The sequence below is a fragment of the Hordeum vulgare genome, chromosome 5H (assembly GCF_904849725.1).
Source record: "Hordeum vulgare subsp. vulgare chromosome 5H, MorexV3_pseudomolecules_assembly, whole genome shotgun sequence".
In the NCBI taxonomy this organism is placed as follows: domain Eukaryota; kingdom Viridiplantae; phylum Streptophyta; class Magnoliopsida; order Poales; family Poaceae; genus Hordeum; species Hordeum vulgare.
In genome coordinates, this window is record NC_058522.1 from 564,278,341 (window position 1) to 564,291,566 (window position 13,226).

The 13,226-nt window shown below is 44.4% G+C and overlaps 2 protein-coding genes across 2 annotated transcripts; one reads left to right on the forward strand and one right to left on the reverse strand.

The window, feature by feature from the left end:
- Positions 1–1,071: 1,071 nt before the first annotated feature.
- LOC123399259 (ribosomal RNA large subunit methyltransferase E) lies at positions 1,072–3,116 on the forward strand. The gene is made up of 5 exons (XM_045093677.1): positions 1,072–1,200; positions 1,291–1,440; positions 1,525–1,626; positions 2,386–2,647; positions 2,740–3,116. Exons 1-5 carry the CDS (start codon positions 1,120–1,122, stop codon positions 2,847–2,849), a joined length of 705 nt encoding a protein of 234 aa, XP_044949612.1. The 5' UTR covers positions 1,072–1,119; the 3' UTR covers positions 2,850–3,116.
- A 5,308-nt stretch (positions 3,117–8,424) lies between these two features.
- Positions 8,425–12,135, reverse strand: LOC123399260 (probable mixed-linked glucan synthase 7). Its single transcript, XM_045093678.1, has 2 exons — positions 11,915–12,135; positions 8,425–10,809 (listed from the first exon to the last, which is right to left on the reverse strand). The coding sequence occupies exons 1-2, from the start codon at positions 12,058–12,060 to the stop codon at positions 8,535–8,537; spliced, it is 2,421 nt and encodes an 806-aa protein (XP_044949613.1). The 5' UTR covers positions 12,061–12,135; the 3' UTR covers positions 8,425–8,534.
- Positions 12,136–13,226: the final 1,091 nt, after the last annotated feature.

Below are 13,226 nucleotides of genomic sequence, written 5' to 3' on the forward strand. Positions count from 1 at the left end.
TTCTAACTATATTTTGTTATACCGTGGCAACGCACGGGCATTAAACTAGTAACTGTAAGAGGGCGATGACTGCGGCACGTCGACGACTCGTTCTAGCGGCATTAGAGCATCTCCAATAGCCTTTGTATATTTGTACTCACTTGTTATTTTATAAATCTTGGCCAAAAAACCTTTCAATGGACTTTTATATTACAAATCTTGACGATGTAATTTTTATTATGTTTTATTTTAAATATTTTATACTTTTGATGGACTTTTATAATAGATTTGATCATTTAAAAAAAGACGTCACACATGTATTGTGCCATCTTTTTTTTGTTCTTGTTGAGAAAATGTATTGTATCATCTGATACTAGATAAAAAATGGGAAATGATTAGTATCTACTGGCGGGTTGCTCCTATGCGTCAACCGCTTCCATCGTCTACCACCTGTTCACCTTTCCTTTCTTAAAAACGTCTTCATCTTATTCAGGAACAGGGCCACGGCTCGCACGGACATCGATTATGAAAAGGATACAAATTTTTACAACAAGATCTTAGTTGCAGAATAATTCTGCAGCAAGACCTGTTGCAAAATATTTTTGCAAATTTTCTAACATTTGTAAAGTTTCTGTAACAAGATTTTTGCTACAGAAATTTCTTTGACAAGATTGTTGTTGCAAGAAAAAAATTGTAACAAGACCTTTGTTGTAATAAAAAAATCTACAATTTGATCTATGTCGTAAAAAATTCTGTAACATAACCCGTGTTTCCGCAACACAATCTATTGCATTAGTACATGATGACGCTCGGCCACTCGATTCGTAAGATCCGATGACTTAGGAGGTGGCGGATCTTTTTAAAAAATTCACCGGCTGACCCGTAGCAGCTTCCATAAAAAATGGTAGTGACCTGTCTGATTTCGGAGGAGGTATGCAGCTCGTCTTGGTTTGGCATGGCGGCCCAAGCGAGCCCGACGACACGCGCTGATGTTAGCAGCCCATCATCCACGTGAACCGCGGCCTGCGTGACAAGGCCTGCCCGCCAGCCAGCTCCCGCGAAACCGGCCTAAAACCCTAACGAATCCCTCTGGCCTTCACCGCCGTCCGTTCCCCGCCGCGCAGCAACAGCAACGGGAACATGAGCGGCGCGACGGGCACCGCCGACTTCTTCTACCGGGAGGCGCTGCGCCTCGGCTACGTCGCCCGCTCCGCCTTCAAGGTCAGCACCGCCTTCCGCCCTCCCTCCCCGCGCCCCGCCTTGGACCAATCTCTCACGCGATGACCCGCTTTCTCTTGCCCGCCGCTGCAGCTGATCCAGATACAGAAGCAGCACAAGCTCATCGCCCCGGGCGCCGCCGTGCTCGACCTCGGGTGCGCCCCCGGGGCGTGGCTCCAGGTGGCCTGCCAGAACCTCGGCCCGCTCGAGAAGGGCGGCCTGGTCGTCGGCGTCGATGTCAAGGTCCGCCAATCTGCTGATGCTGTGGTTGATGGGCGGGGGGTGTCGTGTCGGGTCTGATTTTGGTGCTCGGTTGTTGCAGAGCAGAAGGTGAAGGTCCCCTCGGCGCACTGCGACTCGCGGGTCAGGACCGTCTGTGCCGATGTGATGGCTCTCATGAAGCAGCAAGCCCGAGCGATGTCGCCACAGGTTCGACCGATTTCCTGTTTATTTCATCTACTCAATGGAATGGAATCTGGTTGCATGTGGATTTTGCTTAGACAAGTAGCACCGGTACTGATTGAATTTGCATTAATGTGAGCTTAAAATGTGCGTTGATTGGTTCAAATTTGCGACATCTTTGTACTCAACTATAAATCCATAAATAGTCTTGGAGAGTTCACCCAAATGGGTATTGGGGTTTATTGGCTGACAATACTTGTTACAGGAGAACTGTTGAGTAAACCAATTTTGTTCAATGAGCTACTATTAAAATATAACAAAATAATTGTAGTTTATTCATCAACAATCATATATGGTGCATAACAGATGGCAAGACACATAGCTACAAGGTCGATCAATATTACCAGAGAATGAAGCATGAGTTAGAGATATGAAAATGTAGCTGCATATGATGCTGCCTATTTTTGAAGGGCCAACATGTATTAATTAAATCACAGTTTCTAGCCTTGTGTTAAAATCACAATATGTAGTTGATTACTAGAACTTTTGAGACTGCTCTGTTTTATATGTCATCACATATGTGACCCAACTATGTCGTGGTGTCCAAACCTTAAAACTATGAAGCTTCACCAATCTGAACACAGATATTACTGGTGCCGAATTTCATGGTGGATGATTAGAATTTAGAAATACCAGGTCAAGGACTTTCACCTATATTGTTGCTGTTGATCTTGCTAGCGTTTGCTCTGTTCATTGTTGATTAATTGATGCTACTCTGTTATACAGGAACGAGGATTTTCTGTGATATTATCCGACATGTGTCCGGTAGTTTCAGGGATCACAACCAGAGATGAAGCTATATCTTGTGAGCTGGGCATGCGTGCACTCTCATTGGCAGTTGGCAAGATAAAATTGAAAGAATCGGCTGACTATAGTGTGACTATGGAGAGGTTTCAGAGCTCCATGGGCCCTGATCCCGATGAGGATGGTGTTCTTAGGCGCGGGGGTAGCCTAGTAATCAAGTTTCTTGAGAACGAGGATATACCAGGTAGTTCTAACAAGTTACAAGCAGATTTAGCTTTGTTATTGCTGCAGTTGATATCATAGTGACACGAATGATCGTCTGTTGCCCTGCTGCAGGGTTTAACAAATTTTGCAAAGAGAAGTTTAAGAAAGTATCTCTGCTGAGGCCTAAGGCAACGAGGTCTAGTTCGAGGGAGATCTACATGATCTGCGAAGGTTTGCGGTAGAAGACTGGCCACAACTCGCCTCCCATGAAATCCTGCTGGCTTGTGCTGAGCAAAGCGGCTGGACCATGAACTCTACAAATACGCCGTTGAGCTTTTAGGCGTGTAGGCGTTAGATGAAGCTAACTTAATCGGGAGATCAGGATTAGTGAGTTGAGGAAACTTGATGACATCTCTTAATGAGGTGAAGTGTTTTGGTGCCTCTGTTAACGAACAGCTGTATTGGCCTGCCTTTGTGCTTTTAGAAGAAAAAAATGGTTGTGCTTGTTCTGATAACCGTGTTGATTCATCTCTGACCTGTGTGATGTTTCATCTGTCTCTCAATGCATCTTGTCTTAATATTGTTTCTTAGCGAATTTGCCACAGTACATATTAGATGAAACATTCTGGTGAGAAACAGAACGATTGCTCTGAAATTTCTCTTGAGAGCGTGTGGAAATTGTGCTTGGAAATGGCTTGAGGGTGCCTCCTTCGGGTCGCTTGGAAACTGTTACTGCCAGTCGTAAATAGGAAGCTGAATTTGCTGCTTGTGCTTGTGAACTGGTCATGGACCTAGCTGGGCAATGGTTTTTGGTTCCACCGTGACTAGAATCTGAGTGCAGTTGCATCTTTCCACTGAGAATCCAGTATGCATCATGGATTAGAGTGACTAGTGACATAGGAAATGTACCCAGACGTGGTGGCACTGCAGCAATACCACCCGGTATTGCTAATTTAGAGGTTAGATTGCAAAATAAATAAGGGAAGGTGTGATGCCAGAGAGAGGGAAAATGCATTCTGCGCACTCCACTACAGGTAGAAAAAAATAAACTTCACACACATCAATATCCCGAAATACTTCATGTGTTCGACCTTGGTTTGGCAAACTTTCAGGTTTCAGTTACCATGCCGCAGGTGACTCGCGGTACACACATCTCATATATAGGAGATGAAGAGGTGTAATTCTGTTTGGGGATGGCATTAGATAATACGAATCCTAGTCCTCACGGGAATGGTCGCAAAATGCGAAGGAGTTTTGTTGTCGAATATACCGGCAGCATTACACACTTCTAATAAGCGTTCTTCTTTTTTGAAAAAGGAGGTTAAACCTCCGGCCTCTACATCAATCGATGCATGCAGCAATCTCCCCTAATAATAAAACGCGCAGCGCTTCTGGCGTCCGTCGTCGGTCATTTTACAAAAAAGCCCTCGCAGTTTCAAGTAATTAACCCGCAGTCCAATTTTAAGTCAGAACGAACCGTTTTTTTGTCATTTTGTAGAAACATCCTCACAATTTTAGATAATCAACCCGCGGTCCATCTTTTAGTCACAGCCGAACCATTTTTTTGCATTTTTCATAAAAATCCCTGATGTTTTAGGTAATCAACCCACCGTCCCTATGTAAGTCAGCCGAAACATTTTTTTGTTTTAACAAAAAAAACCCTGACTTTTTAGTTAATCAATCTATATTTTATCTAAAACAAAATTATCCATATCTTTTAAACCGTAACTCCGATTTTAACATGTTATATATGAAATTTGATTGAAAAAATGTGTAGAATCTAAATAGGATGTTATTTTTAGCTGTTGAATACTTCTTAAATATTATTTTTGGTGCAAACTTAATTTGTAGTGCATGGTCTTTTTTTCCTCTCTTTCCGACGACCATACGAATTGCAATAAATATCCATTAAATTAAAACCAAATTGAGAGGAAAGAAAACATCGTTAACCACACATGCACACCTTTGGAAAATCTCGTGGGGGGAGAAACAACATATTTCTCATCTTATTCCGAGTGATTGTACATTCAAACACGTTTTCGTTGCGTGAGCACTGATGCCATCGTCGACAACACAAATGTAATGCCATGTGAAAATATATTGCGTTCAAAGCGTGTGTTATTTTCTCTTCTGTTGCAACGCACGCTTTTTTTGTTAGTCTTTATTAATTATTTTATAAAGGTCTTACAAGAATATACATCAATCCATCCAAAGCCATCACTCACATCTACAAACTTGATAATGTGAAGTGCTTTCACTCCACGTATCTAAAACCGGTGTTGTCGTCAATCCATCCACATAATGTATTGGGAACAACAGCCGGTGCAGCACATCTAAAACACACACCTCATGCACACGTTTTAGAAAGCCGACATCATCATCGGATCACTGACCCATCTTCAGGAAAGAGATCCACATCATCCTTGCCAGTCCAAACATCCGTCGACGCCACCACGACGTCCAACGACGCCACCGCCCTGCGCTCATCCGTCCAGATGCGAAAACTCAGTGAGATCTGTGAAAGTCTCTGAATGTCCGTTGGTTACTCTTTCTTCATGGACTCTGAAAGTGTCCAAGCTGCGTCCATAATTTGCTCAAAGGACAAAGAGAGGTCGTTGATGAAAGGATTTTCTGCAGAGTGACCCGTTCTAATCCATAATTTCGTTTCTAAAGGTGATGTGGCCATTGAAGTCAATGATAACGTCGGACACTATTTTCAAATGAAGAAGGGATTACGACAAGGTGGTTCATTATTGCCTATGCTATTCAATATAGTGACAGATTATATTAACGATCATGATTGAGTGTGCCAATGTTGATGACCAAATTGATTGGATAGTGAATCATTTATTTAATGGCGGTCTCACAATCCTTCAATATGTCGGGGATACGTTTCTCTTCATGGATCATGACTTCGAGAAAGTGAGAAATCTGAAATTAGTTTTATCATCATTTGAGCAACTCTCGAAACTTAAGATCAGTTTTCATAAAAGTGAATTATTTTGCTTTGGCGATGCTCAAGACGAGGCCCACCTGTACGCCGACCTATTCGGATGCGGGTTGGGCCAGCCGATCACATATTTTGGGATACCGATATAATATGAAAGACTCATAAATGTTGAATGGAAACACGTCGAGGAGAGAATACAAAAAATACTAGGAAGTTGGGAAGGTAAACTGCTATCTCCGGTGGAAGATTGGTCCTCATAAATTCAGTACTAAATAATATAATATTATATATGATTTACTTTTTCCAGTTGCCGAAAGGAGTGTTACATAGATTGGATTACTTTCAATGAAGATTTTTTTGATAAAGAGGTAGTGAGAGAAAGAAATATCGACTGGCTAAATGGAGTGTGGTTTGCCGTTCCAAATACCAAGACGGGTTGGGTATTCAGGACCTTAAGGTTAAGAATAGGGCCGTCCTCGGTAAATAATTGTTTGAGTTACTGACGGAAGATGGTGTATGGAAAACCCTCCTAAAGAGAAAATATATGGGTTCCAAGGTGGTATCCCAAGTATACTGGAAGAATGGGGATTCTCACTTTTGGGCGGGTTAATGGCTATGAACAATTTTTTTCCTCTGCTATGGATCTTCCTCGATTAAGAACGACTCGGAAATTAGATGGATCTTCCTCGATTAAGAACGACTCGGAAATTAGATCATGAAAGGATAAGTGGCTAGACAATGCTACACTCCCGGAACAATATCCAACTCTATATAATATTGTGATCGACAAGGGTGATAATGTCGCCATGCTTTTGGAATAATTTTCGTCGAATGTGACGTTTAGAAGAGATTTAGTTGGGTCCAAACTTCAATCGTGGAACATCATGCTCTAGCGGTTGTCCACGGTGTAATTTTCACATGGGTCCGATGTATTTCATTGGAAACTACATGGCATGAACAATTCTTAGTGAAATCTATGTATAGTGCTTTACTCCAATCTAACATGTCAATTGATAATAATAAGAAGATCTGAAAGATGAAGATACCTCTTAACAATAAAATCTTTACATGGTATCTTCACCGCAAAGTTATTATTACTAGAAATAACTATTTAAAACCCAAGTTGAATGCTATGGCTCGCTTCGCTTTTCCGAGCCCTCGCGTGTTGCTAACCCGCTTGCCCACCCGTGATACACGTGTTCCCAGCCTGCAGCTCACGCACGATCTCTTGCGGTGGGCGCCCGCCATCTAGTTGTTTGCAAGAAAAAAAAAACCAACATACATATAAGTAGATAGTGTGGATCATCTTTATGTGTGTCTTTTCTTTTTCTTCTTTTACCTTTTGTTATTTGTTCCTGAAAACAATTATTTTAAATTTACGTTTCATATGTATAAGTATCTTATGGCTGTATGCATCTCTCAATGGAGAGGCCGGGGCTTAGCCTCCTTTTAGAAAAAAATGTATAAGTATCTCAAGGTATTCTAAAATATATATTGGAGAATTTCTTTTATTTTACAAATTCATTAGGTATTTAAAAATATTCATCATGTATTAAATGTGTGCGCGCATTTTTAAAATGTTCATATATTATATGAAAATACTCATGTACTCTAAGAAATGTTATAATATGTTTTAAGAAATGTTTATCTAATTAAAAACATGCATTAAAAATATACTAATGTAGCTACAGTACGTTCATTTACTTTAAAAATGTCAATGAAATTTTATTTATTCATTAACATTTTAAGAAATATGTTATCGTAATTTTAAAGAGGTCGCCCATTTAGATAAAATTGTGTGTTTTTAAAAAGAATTTGTATTAGATAAGAATATAAGAACCAAAGAGTAGAATATAGAAGAAACAGGAAGAATTAAAGCATCATAAACGGTAATAAAAATAAAATACAAAGGTGAAAAAGAACCAAAACGAAATTTTCAACAAACCTGTTTCCTTGTAAAAACCCTAAAAGGATTGTAACAAGAAATGAAGCTATGACTGGATAGAAAATAATACCCATTGTAGGTTCGATAATAGTATAATGAGTACTCCCCTCGTCCAAAATAACTTGTCATAAAAGTGAATAATATTAAATATATTTAGAAATAAAGTACATCTAAATATATCCATTACGATCCATTTCTCCAATAAATATTTCCGGACGGACGAAGTATAATACTACATGCACGGGCAAAAGCGACTGACCACGTTGCATGCCTTACTCTAACGATCGGCCTGCCTCACTTCACCTAATCTCAGCCAATCAATTTCTAACTACCCCGTAATCTCCCGGTAAACACCCCCATGAGTCTAGCATGAATGTAGACGCAGATGTAGCAAAGCTCGTGTAGACAAGCGCAGGGGACAAACTCTCCATCATAGTTTAAAATACCGAACCGGTGACCAAATCGGCGAGGCCGTCGGTTCAGGTTTTTATCGACCAGACCACCGGTTCATCGGTCCGATGTATGGTTCTTTATAACATAAAATAATATATTTTATGTCCTAGTGTCGTACTAAATAGATGTAAAATACAACTGTTTACTTAAATTTGATAAGAAAGTTGGCTAGTCAATATGGTTATTTGTCCAAAGGTGCAACTTACATACCTATATCCCGCATCCTGGATTTGAATTCTCTTTGATGTAGGTTATTTTTCTATTTTTGTGTGTGGCACTAGTTGAATCGTCGGTCCTATACCTCTGGTTTACACGTTTTCTTTGGTATAATTGCAAATTGGTCTTTTTAACTTAAAAAACCAAAATGAACGCCGGTTCCGGGTTTTTCAATCCAACCATCGGTCCGGTCTGGTTTTTTAAACTATGCTCTCCATACGCGAGATATAGTGCTGCCGCTGCTCCTCTCTCATAGCCGGATGCGGGATATGTTTTGAACTAAGGTTGAAAATAGTAACAAGAAGTAGAAATTTAGCCAAGCAATTGCATTTGAAATTTCACTCGTCGTCCAAAATAGGCATGTTAAAACATATGCAAATGGAGGAGAAAACATAGTGATAGAATTGTGAACGCTACGACAAGCAAGAGCAGGGGGCTCAACGTCTTGCTCCAACGGCCCATGAGCCCAAGGGCGAAGGGGTGGAGATGCACCACCACCCAAGCGTTGAACGCCGTCGCGAGCACCGCCGCGGGGCCCTTCCTCCACCGCCTCTCCTGTACTGCCGCTGCCATGGACGCCACGTTCACCGCCAGCACCACCGCCGTCGGAACCATTAGCACCGTCCATCTCACGGCGTACAGCTCCGCGAACCTGCCTTTTACTACGCCGCCGCCGCCGGAGCCCGACGCGCGCCGCTTGGACGTCAGCTTGAACGCTATCTCCTTCCCCGCCAAAACCTTGAGCGCCACCTGCACCACCGCGGCCGCGTACGCGCTCGTGGCGGAAACCATCCAGAACTGCTCGTTCCGCCACCACTCGCCCAGCGTTATGCCCGACCACCTCACCTCCAGCACGGCCACCATGGCCAGCGTCAGCATCAGTGCCGCCACAAAGGCCATGTACGTGGACGACGGCGGCATGCTGACTGGGAAGGCGCTCCGGGTCACGAGCGGGATCGCCGGCAAGAGGCAGTAGACCAGGAGGAAGATGGAGGTGAACGGGTACACCGTCGTGTTGAGGTACGCCAGCCGCTGCAGCGGGTGGAGCCGGGGCCCGGCGAAGAGGGCGTTGTTGCGGGAGAAGAATATCTCGAGGGAGCCCGCCGCCCAGCGGAGGACCTGGTGCAGCCGGTCTGTGAGGTTGATGGGCGCCGTGCCGCGGAACGCGTCCGGCGCGGTGGCGCAGTAGGCGGAGCGCCACCCTCGCCGGTGCATGCAGAAGCCCGTGGCCACGTCCTCTGTCACCGTCCCGTATATCCAGCCGATTTCCCTGCCCCATGCCGTCCTGTCTTCGTAGCCGCACGAGACGAGCGCGGTGGCCTCGCCGACGGCAGCCGCGTCGAACGAGCACGGCGGTGAAGTACCTGTGTTCCGTTGCTCCGACCGGTTCAAGTTCAAGGCCGCACGCACCGAGCCAAGGAACGGCGTCGAAACGCCAAACTTGTCGGCCTCTGCAGCGACGTCCTTGCCGGCGTCGCTGTCGCCATGTGACCACCAGAGCGGCGGGTCGACGCTGTATAGCGCCGCACGGCGAAACATGCACCCGGTGCCCACGTAAATGGGTCCCTGGAGGCCGTCGAGGCCGAGCTCCGTGCAGTCGAAGAAGACGCGGTTGTGGTTGGCGTACCGGTCGGCGGGGTCGACGCCGTCGAAGCGCTGCGGGAACTGGACAAACGCCACGTCGCTGCCGCCGCGGTCGAGCATGAGGCAGACGCCCGCGCGGAGGGCCTGCGAGTTGTTGACGTAGTGGTCGCAGTCGAGGTTGAGGATGAAGGGCGCGTTGGAGAGCACGGCCGAGGTCCGGAGCAGCGCGTTCATGGCACCTGCCTTCCGGTGGTGCGCGCGGCCGCGGCGCTTCTCCCGGCACATGTACACGAGCGCTGGAACCCGCACATCGACGGAGCTGAGGTCCAGTAGATTACCACTGACGCCGGGCTCTGGCGTACAGCTGGGAGGATCCACTAGCACCTCAACAACTCCGGCATGATCTTCCGGCGTGCCGCGCGACCGCCACGGGCGCTGCACGTCTCCGGCGTGAAGCGCGTCGACCCGCAGCCGCAGTTCTTCGTACTCCCGGCGCACACGCCTTCTGTCCCGTGCCAGTTCCGGCCACGATCTTCCCTTATAGTCAGCCCTTGACACCACCCTCACCTTAACGCCGTGGCTGAAGTAGGCCTCTGGGTTCCTCGGCTCAACCCCGTGCTTCCGGCAGAACGGCACCCACAGTCCGGCGAACCGGGCAGCCTCCACCACAGCCTCGGGCGTGAGCAGAGCGCCGCCGTCGTCTGAGACGTAGCATGTGAGCTTGTCTGGGGGATAGTCGGCGGCAAGGATGGAGAGGATAGTGTTCACGGTCACCAGCGGCGGCTCCTTGTCGGGGTCGGCGGTGGTGACGAACACATCCATGGTCGGAAGCAGCGACTCCTCCAGCGCGGTGGCGAAGACGGTGCGCCGGACAGGCTGCATCTTGGGCAGCTGGTCCAGCACCCACATTAGGGCGAACCAGAGCTCCCCGGCGATGGACACCGTCCACATTGCACGAGCTGTACTTGTGCCGTTGCTGGTCATCGCAAGAGCAGTGCCGATTCGCCATTTGAAGAACAGCACGAAGATGGCCATCCGAACAACGATCATGAGCCTGCAAACACCATGGCTTTCGCCACTTAATTGCATATGTTTGTCACACACACATAAACTTCTAGTTTTTTTCCACATGATTTCTGGTCATATTTCTATCATTTTTGTTAAGTCTTAGTCGACTATGTCTCAGCCGATGCTATATTCTTTGATCTTGCAGTTTCTTTGATTTTGCATGATGATTCGAACAAACAAAATTCAGTTTTTTAAAACGGAGGCAAAAACTTTGCTTTATCTCATTAATAATAAAAAAGGAATAACCAACAAAGTTTAACCAGGTCCATTACACCTCAACAAATGGAAAAGATAAGATCCTACTGTTGCAACATTAAAGTGCTCAAATGTTTTCCCCCGCAAGGACCCAATTCCTTGCCTCTAGTATGATGTTGTCAACCAGAACGGTGGACACGTACGATAGATTTGCTCCAAAAAAACTCTTGCATTTCTTTCGTTCCACAACTTCCAACAGATGAGCACGAGAAGCGATGAGATGGCCTTCCTTCTGTGACCACGCCGTAGAACCGTTGCGATTCATCAGCTTGTAACCGTTCGGATGTCTCCCCAACTCCGAGTATTCAGTTGGGCGCATCAAGCCAAGCCTTGACAACCTCCCAGATTCTTAAGGAGAATCGACACTTAATTTTTGTTGTTGAGAAAACTGTATATATACCTTATCACTTGACTGAGACTTGTCGATCTCAGTCGACTGAGATCTAACCACACATTTTCTTTAATATATACATAGTCCTATTCGCTCAATTAAAAGGGTGAATTTTGACTTTTTCTGGGCATTATAGATTTCATGACACGGTAAAGAAAAAGGTTATAATAACTCATCATTTGCAAGCATTTGTTGCAACAAATTCATATACGATTTAGCATATGTCTCAATTTGTAAAGTAAACACGGTATAGAAAATAATTGGTCAAACATAATTTCTGCGATCACATACAATATACTTCCCTTGAAACCCTGCATACTACTCATGAGTCACGATATTGCGTAGTATATGTGTACACGTTTTATCATGAAGAACTTTTAGGTCTTGTAATTAAGCACGAACATGTTTGAATAAGTAAGTATATATGTGTATGGCTGATGATTACCTGTACAACTTGATGGTAACTGTTGTAAGTTTTGTGGTCCGGACAAGCAACCTCTCGACATTGGCCGACTTCTCATCCGCGGGCGACTCCTTCTCATCCAAGGTTGCAACATAGTCATGCTTCTTGGTGATATATGTCATTAACATGCTTCCACTGGCCAAGCGCTATATTCTTCTTGACAGGAAGGCTAACTCATGTGTGGAATCAACTCTATATATGGATGACATGTCATTCAACCCATCGTCGCTACTTCTTTTCTGCTTTAATTTTATACTAAGCTTTCGTGCTTATCCCACCTTATTCATTTTGTGTGTTGTTAACCGGTGGCGATATTTGACTCTGATCCCACCAACGTTTGCAAGAACTTTACACACGCTTAGTTTGTTCGCATCACCAAAGATCGGTGACAGATTCCATGCACTTCGCGGCTTGTAAGTGGCACATGAGCACACCCGAGCACTAAATTTGATCGACTTGTTTCCACATCCATTTTCTAGTTCAATACTAAACAAACGGTTGTTCCATTAAAACGCACATAGGTGATGCACGGTAAGTGATGGGCCTTTGTGGCACGCCACTTAGAGCAAGTACAATAGTAGGCTATAAGCCAGCTTACATGATAATTTTGCTTATGTGAAAGAAGGAGACATAAAAAAAAAAGGGGAGTGGACTCTTAGACTATTCATAGTGGGAAGGATCATATAGTAATATCATGCATATGATACTATGGTATGATATTACATTCACAGTGCATAGTATTATCATAAACTAGTATCATAGAGGGTCTTATGTATTGACATGCATGACACATAGTAGCATATCACATAGTATCATATAATTTATCATAATATGGTATCTACCTATGTTACCCTAACTTTCACTCTCTTTCCTCTTTAATTATTTGCCACATCAGCATGTTTGCTAGTCCCAAGAATATGGTACTACCTATTATACCCCCACTATGGCCAGCCTTATGGAAGAGCATAGCTATATGCGTGTTTCTAGACAGATGCAATAAATGTGAAGAAAGAGATAGAGAGGAGATGAGAAAAAGTATTGATTTTATAGCCAACCTTATAGCTAACCTTGTTGTATGAGTGAATGTATGTGTTGATTATAGATGATATGGCAACATCTTATAGCTGACAGTTGGCTATATTATTAACCATGCTCTTATTATGACCAATTAGTGACGAGTCTTACGACGACCTGTCGCTTTCGGGTGGATGCCTAACATTCACCTGCCACTAATGACTTGTCATTGCTTTTTAGACGAAATTTGCACTGCTAAGGAGGTGATAATATAACACAT

Bases quoted from the DNA above. Each gene is read 5' to 3' on its own strand.
- LOC123399259 (XM_045093677.1), top strand. From the start codon at position 1,120: ATGAGCGGCGCGACGGGCACCGCCGACTTCTTCTACCGGGAGGCGCTG. The intron at 1,441-1,524 runs GTCCGCCAATCT...GTTGCAGAGCAG, and splicing joins TCGTCGGCGTCGATGTCAAG to AAGGTGAAGGTCCCCTCGGC. The intron at 1,627-2,385 runs GTTCGACCGATT...TCTGTTATACAG, and splicing joins CCCGAGCGATGTCGCCACAG to GAACGAGGATTTTCTGTGAT.
- LOC123399260 (XM_045093678.1), bottom strand. From the start codon at position 12,060: ATGTTAATGACATATATCACCAAGAAGCATGACTATGTTGCAACCTTG. The intron at 10,810-11,914 runs GTAATCATCAGC...TGGTGTTTGCAG, and splicing joins GTTACCATCAAGTTGTACAG to GCTCATGATCGTTGTTCGGA.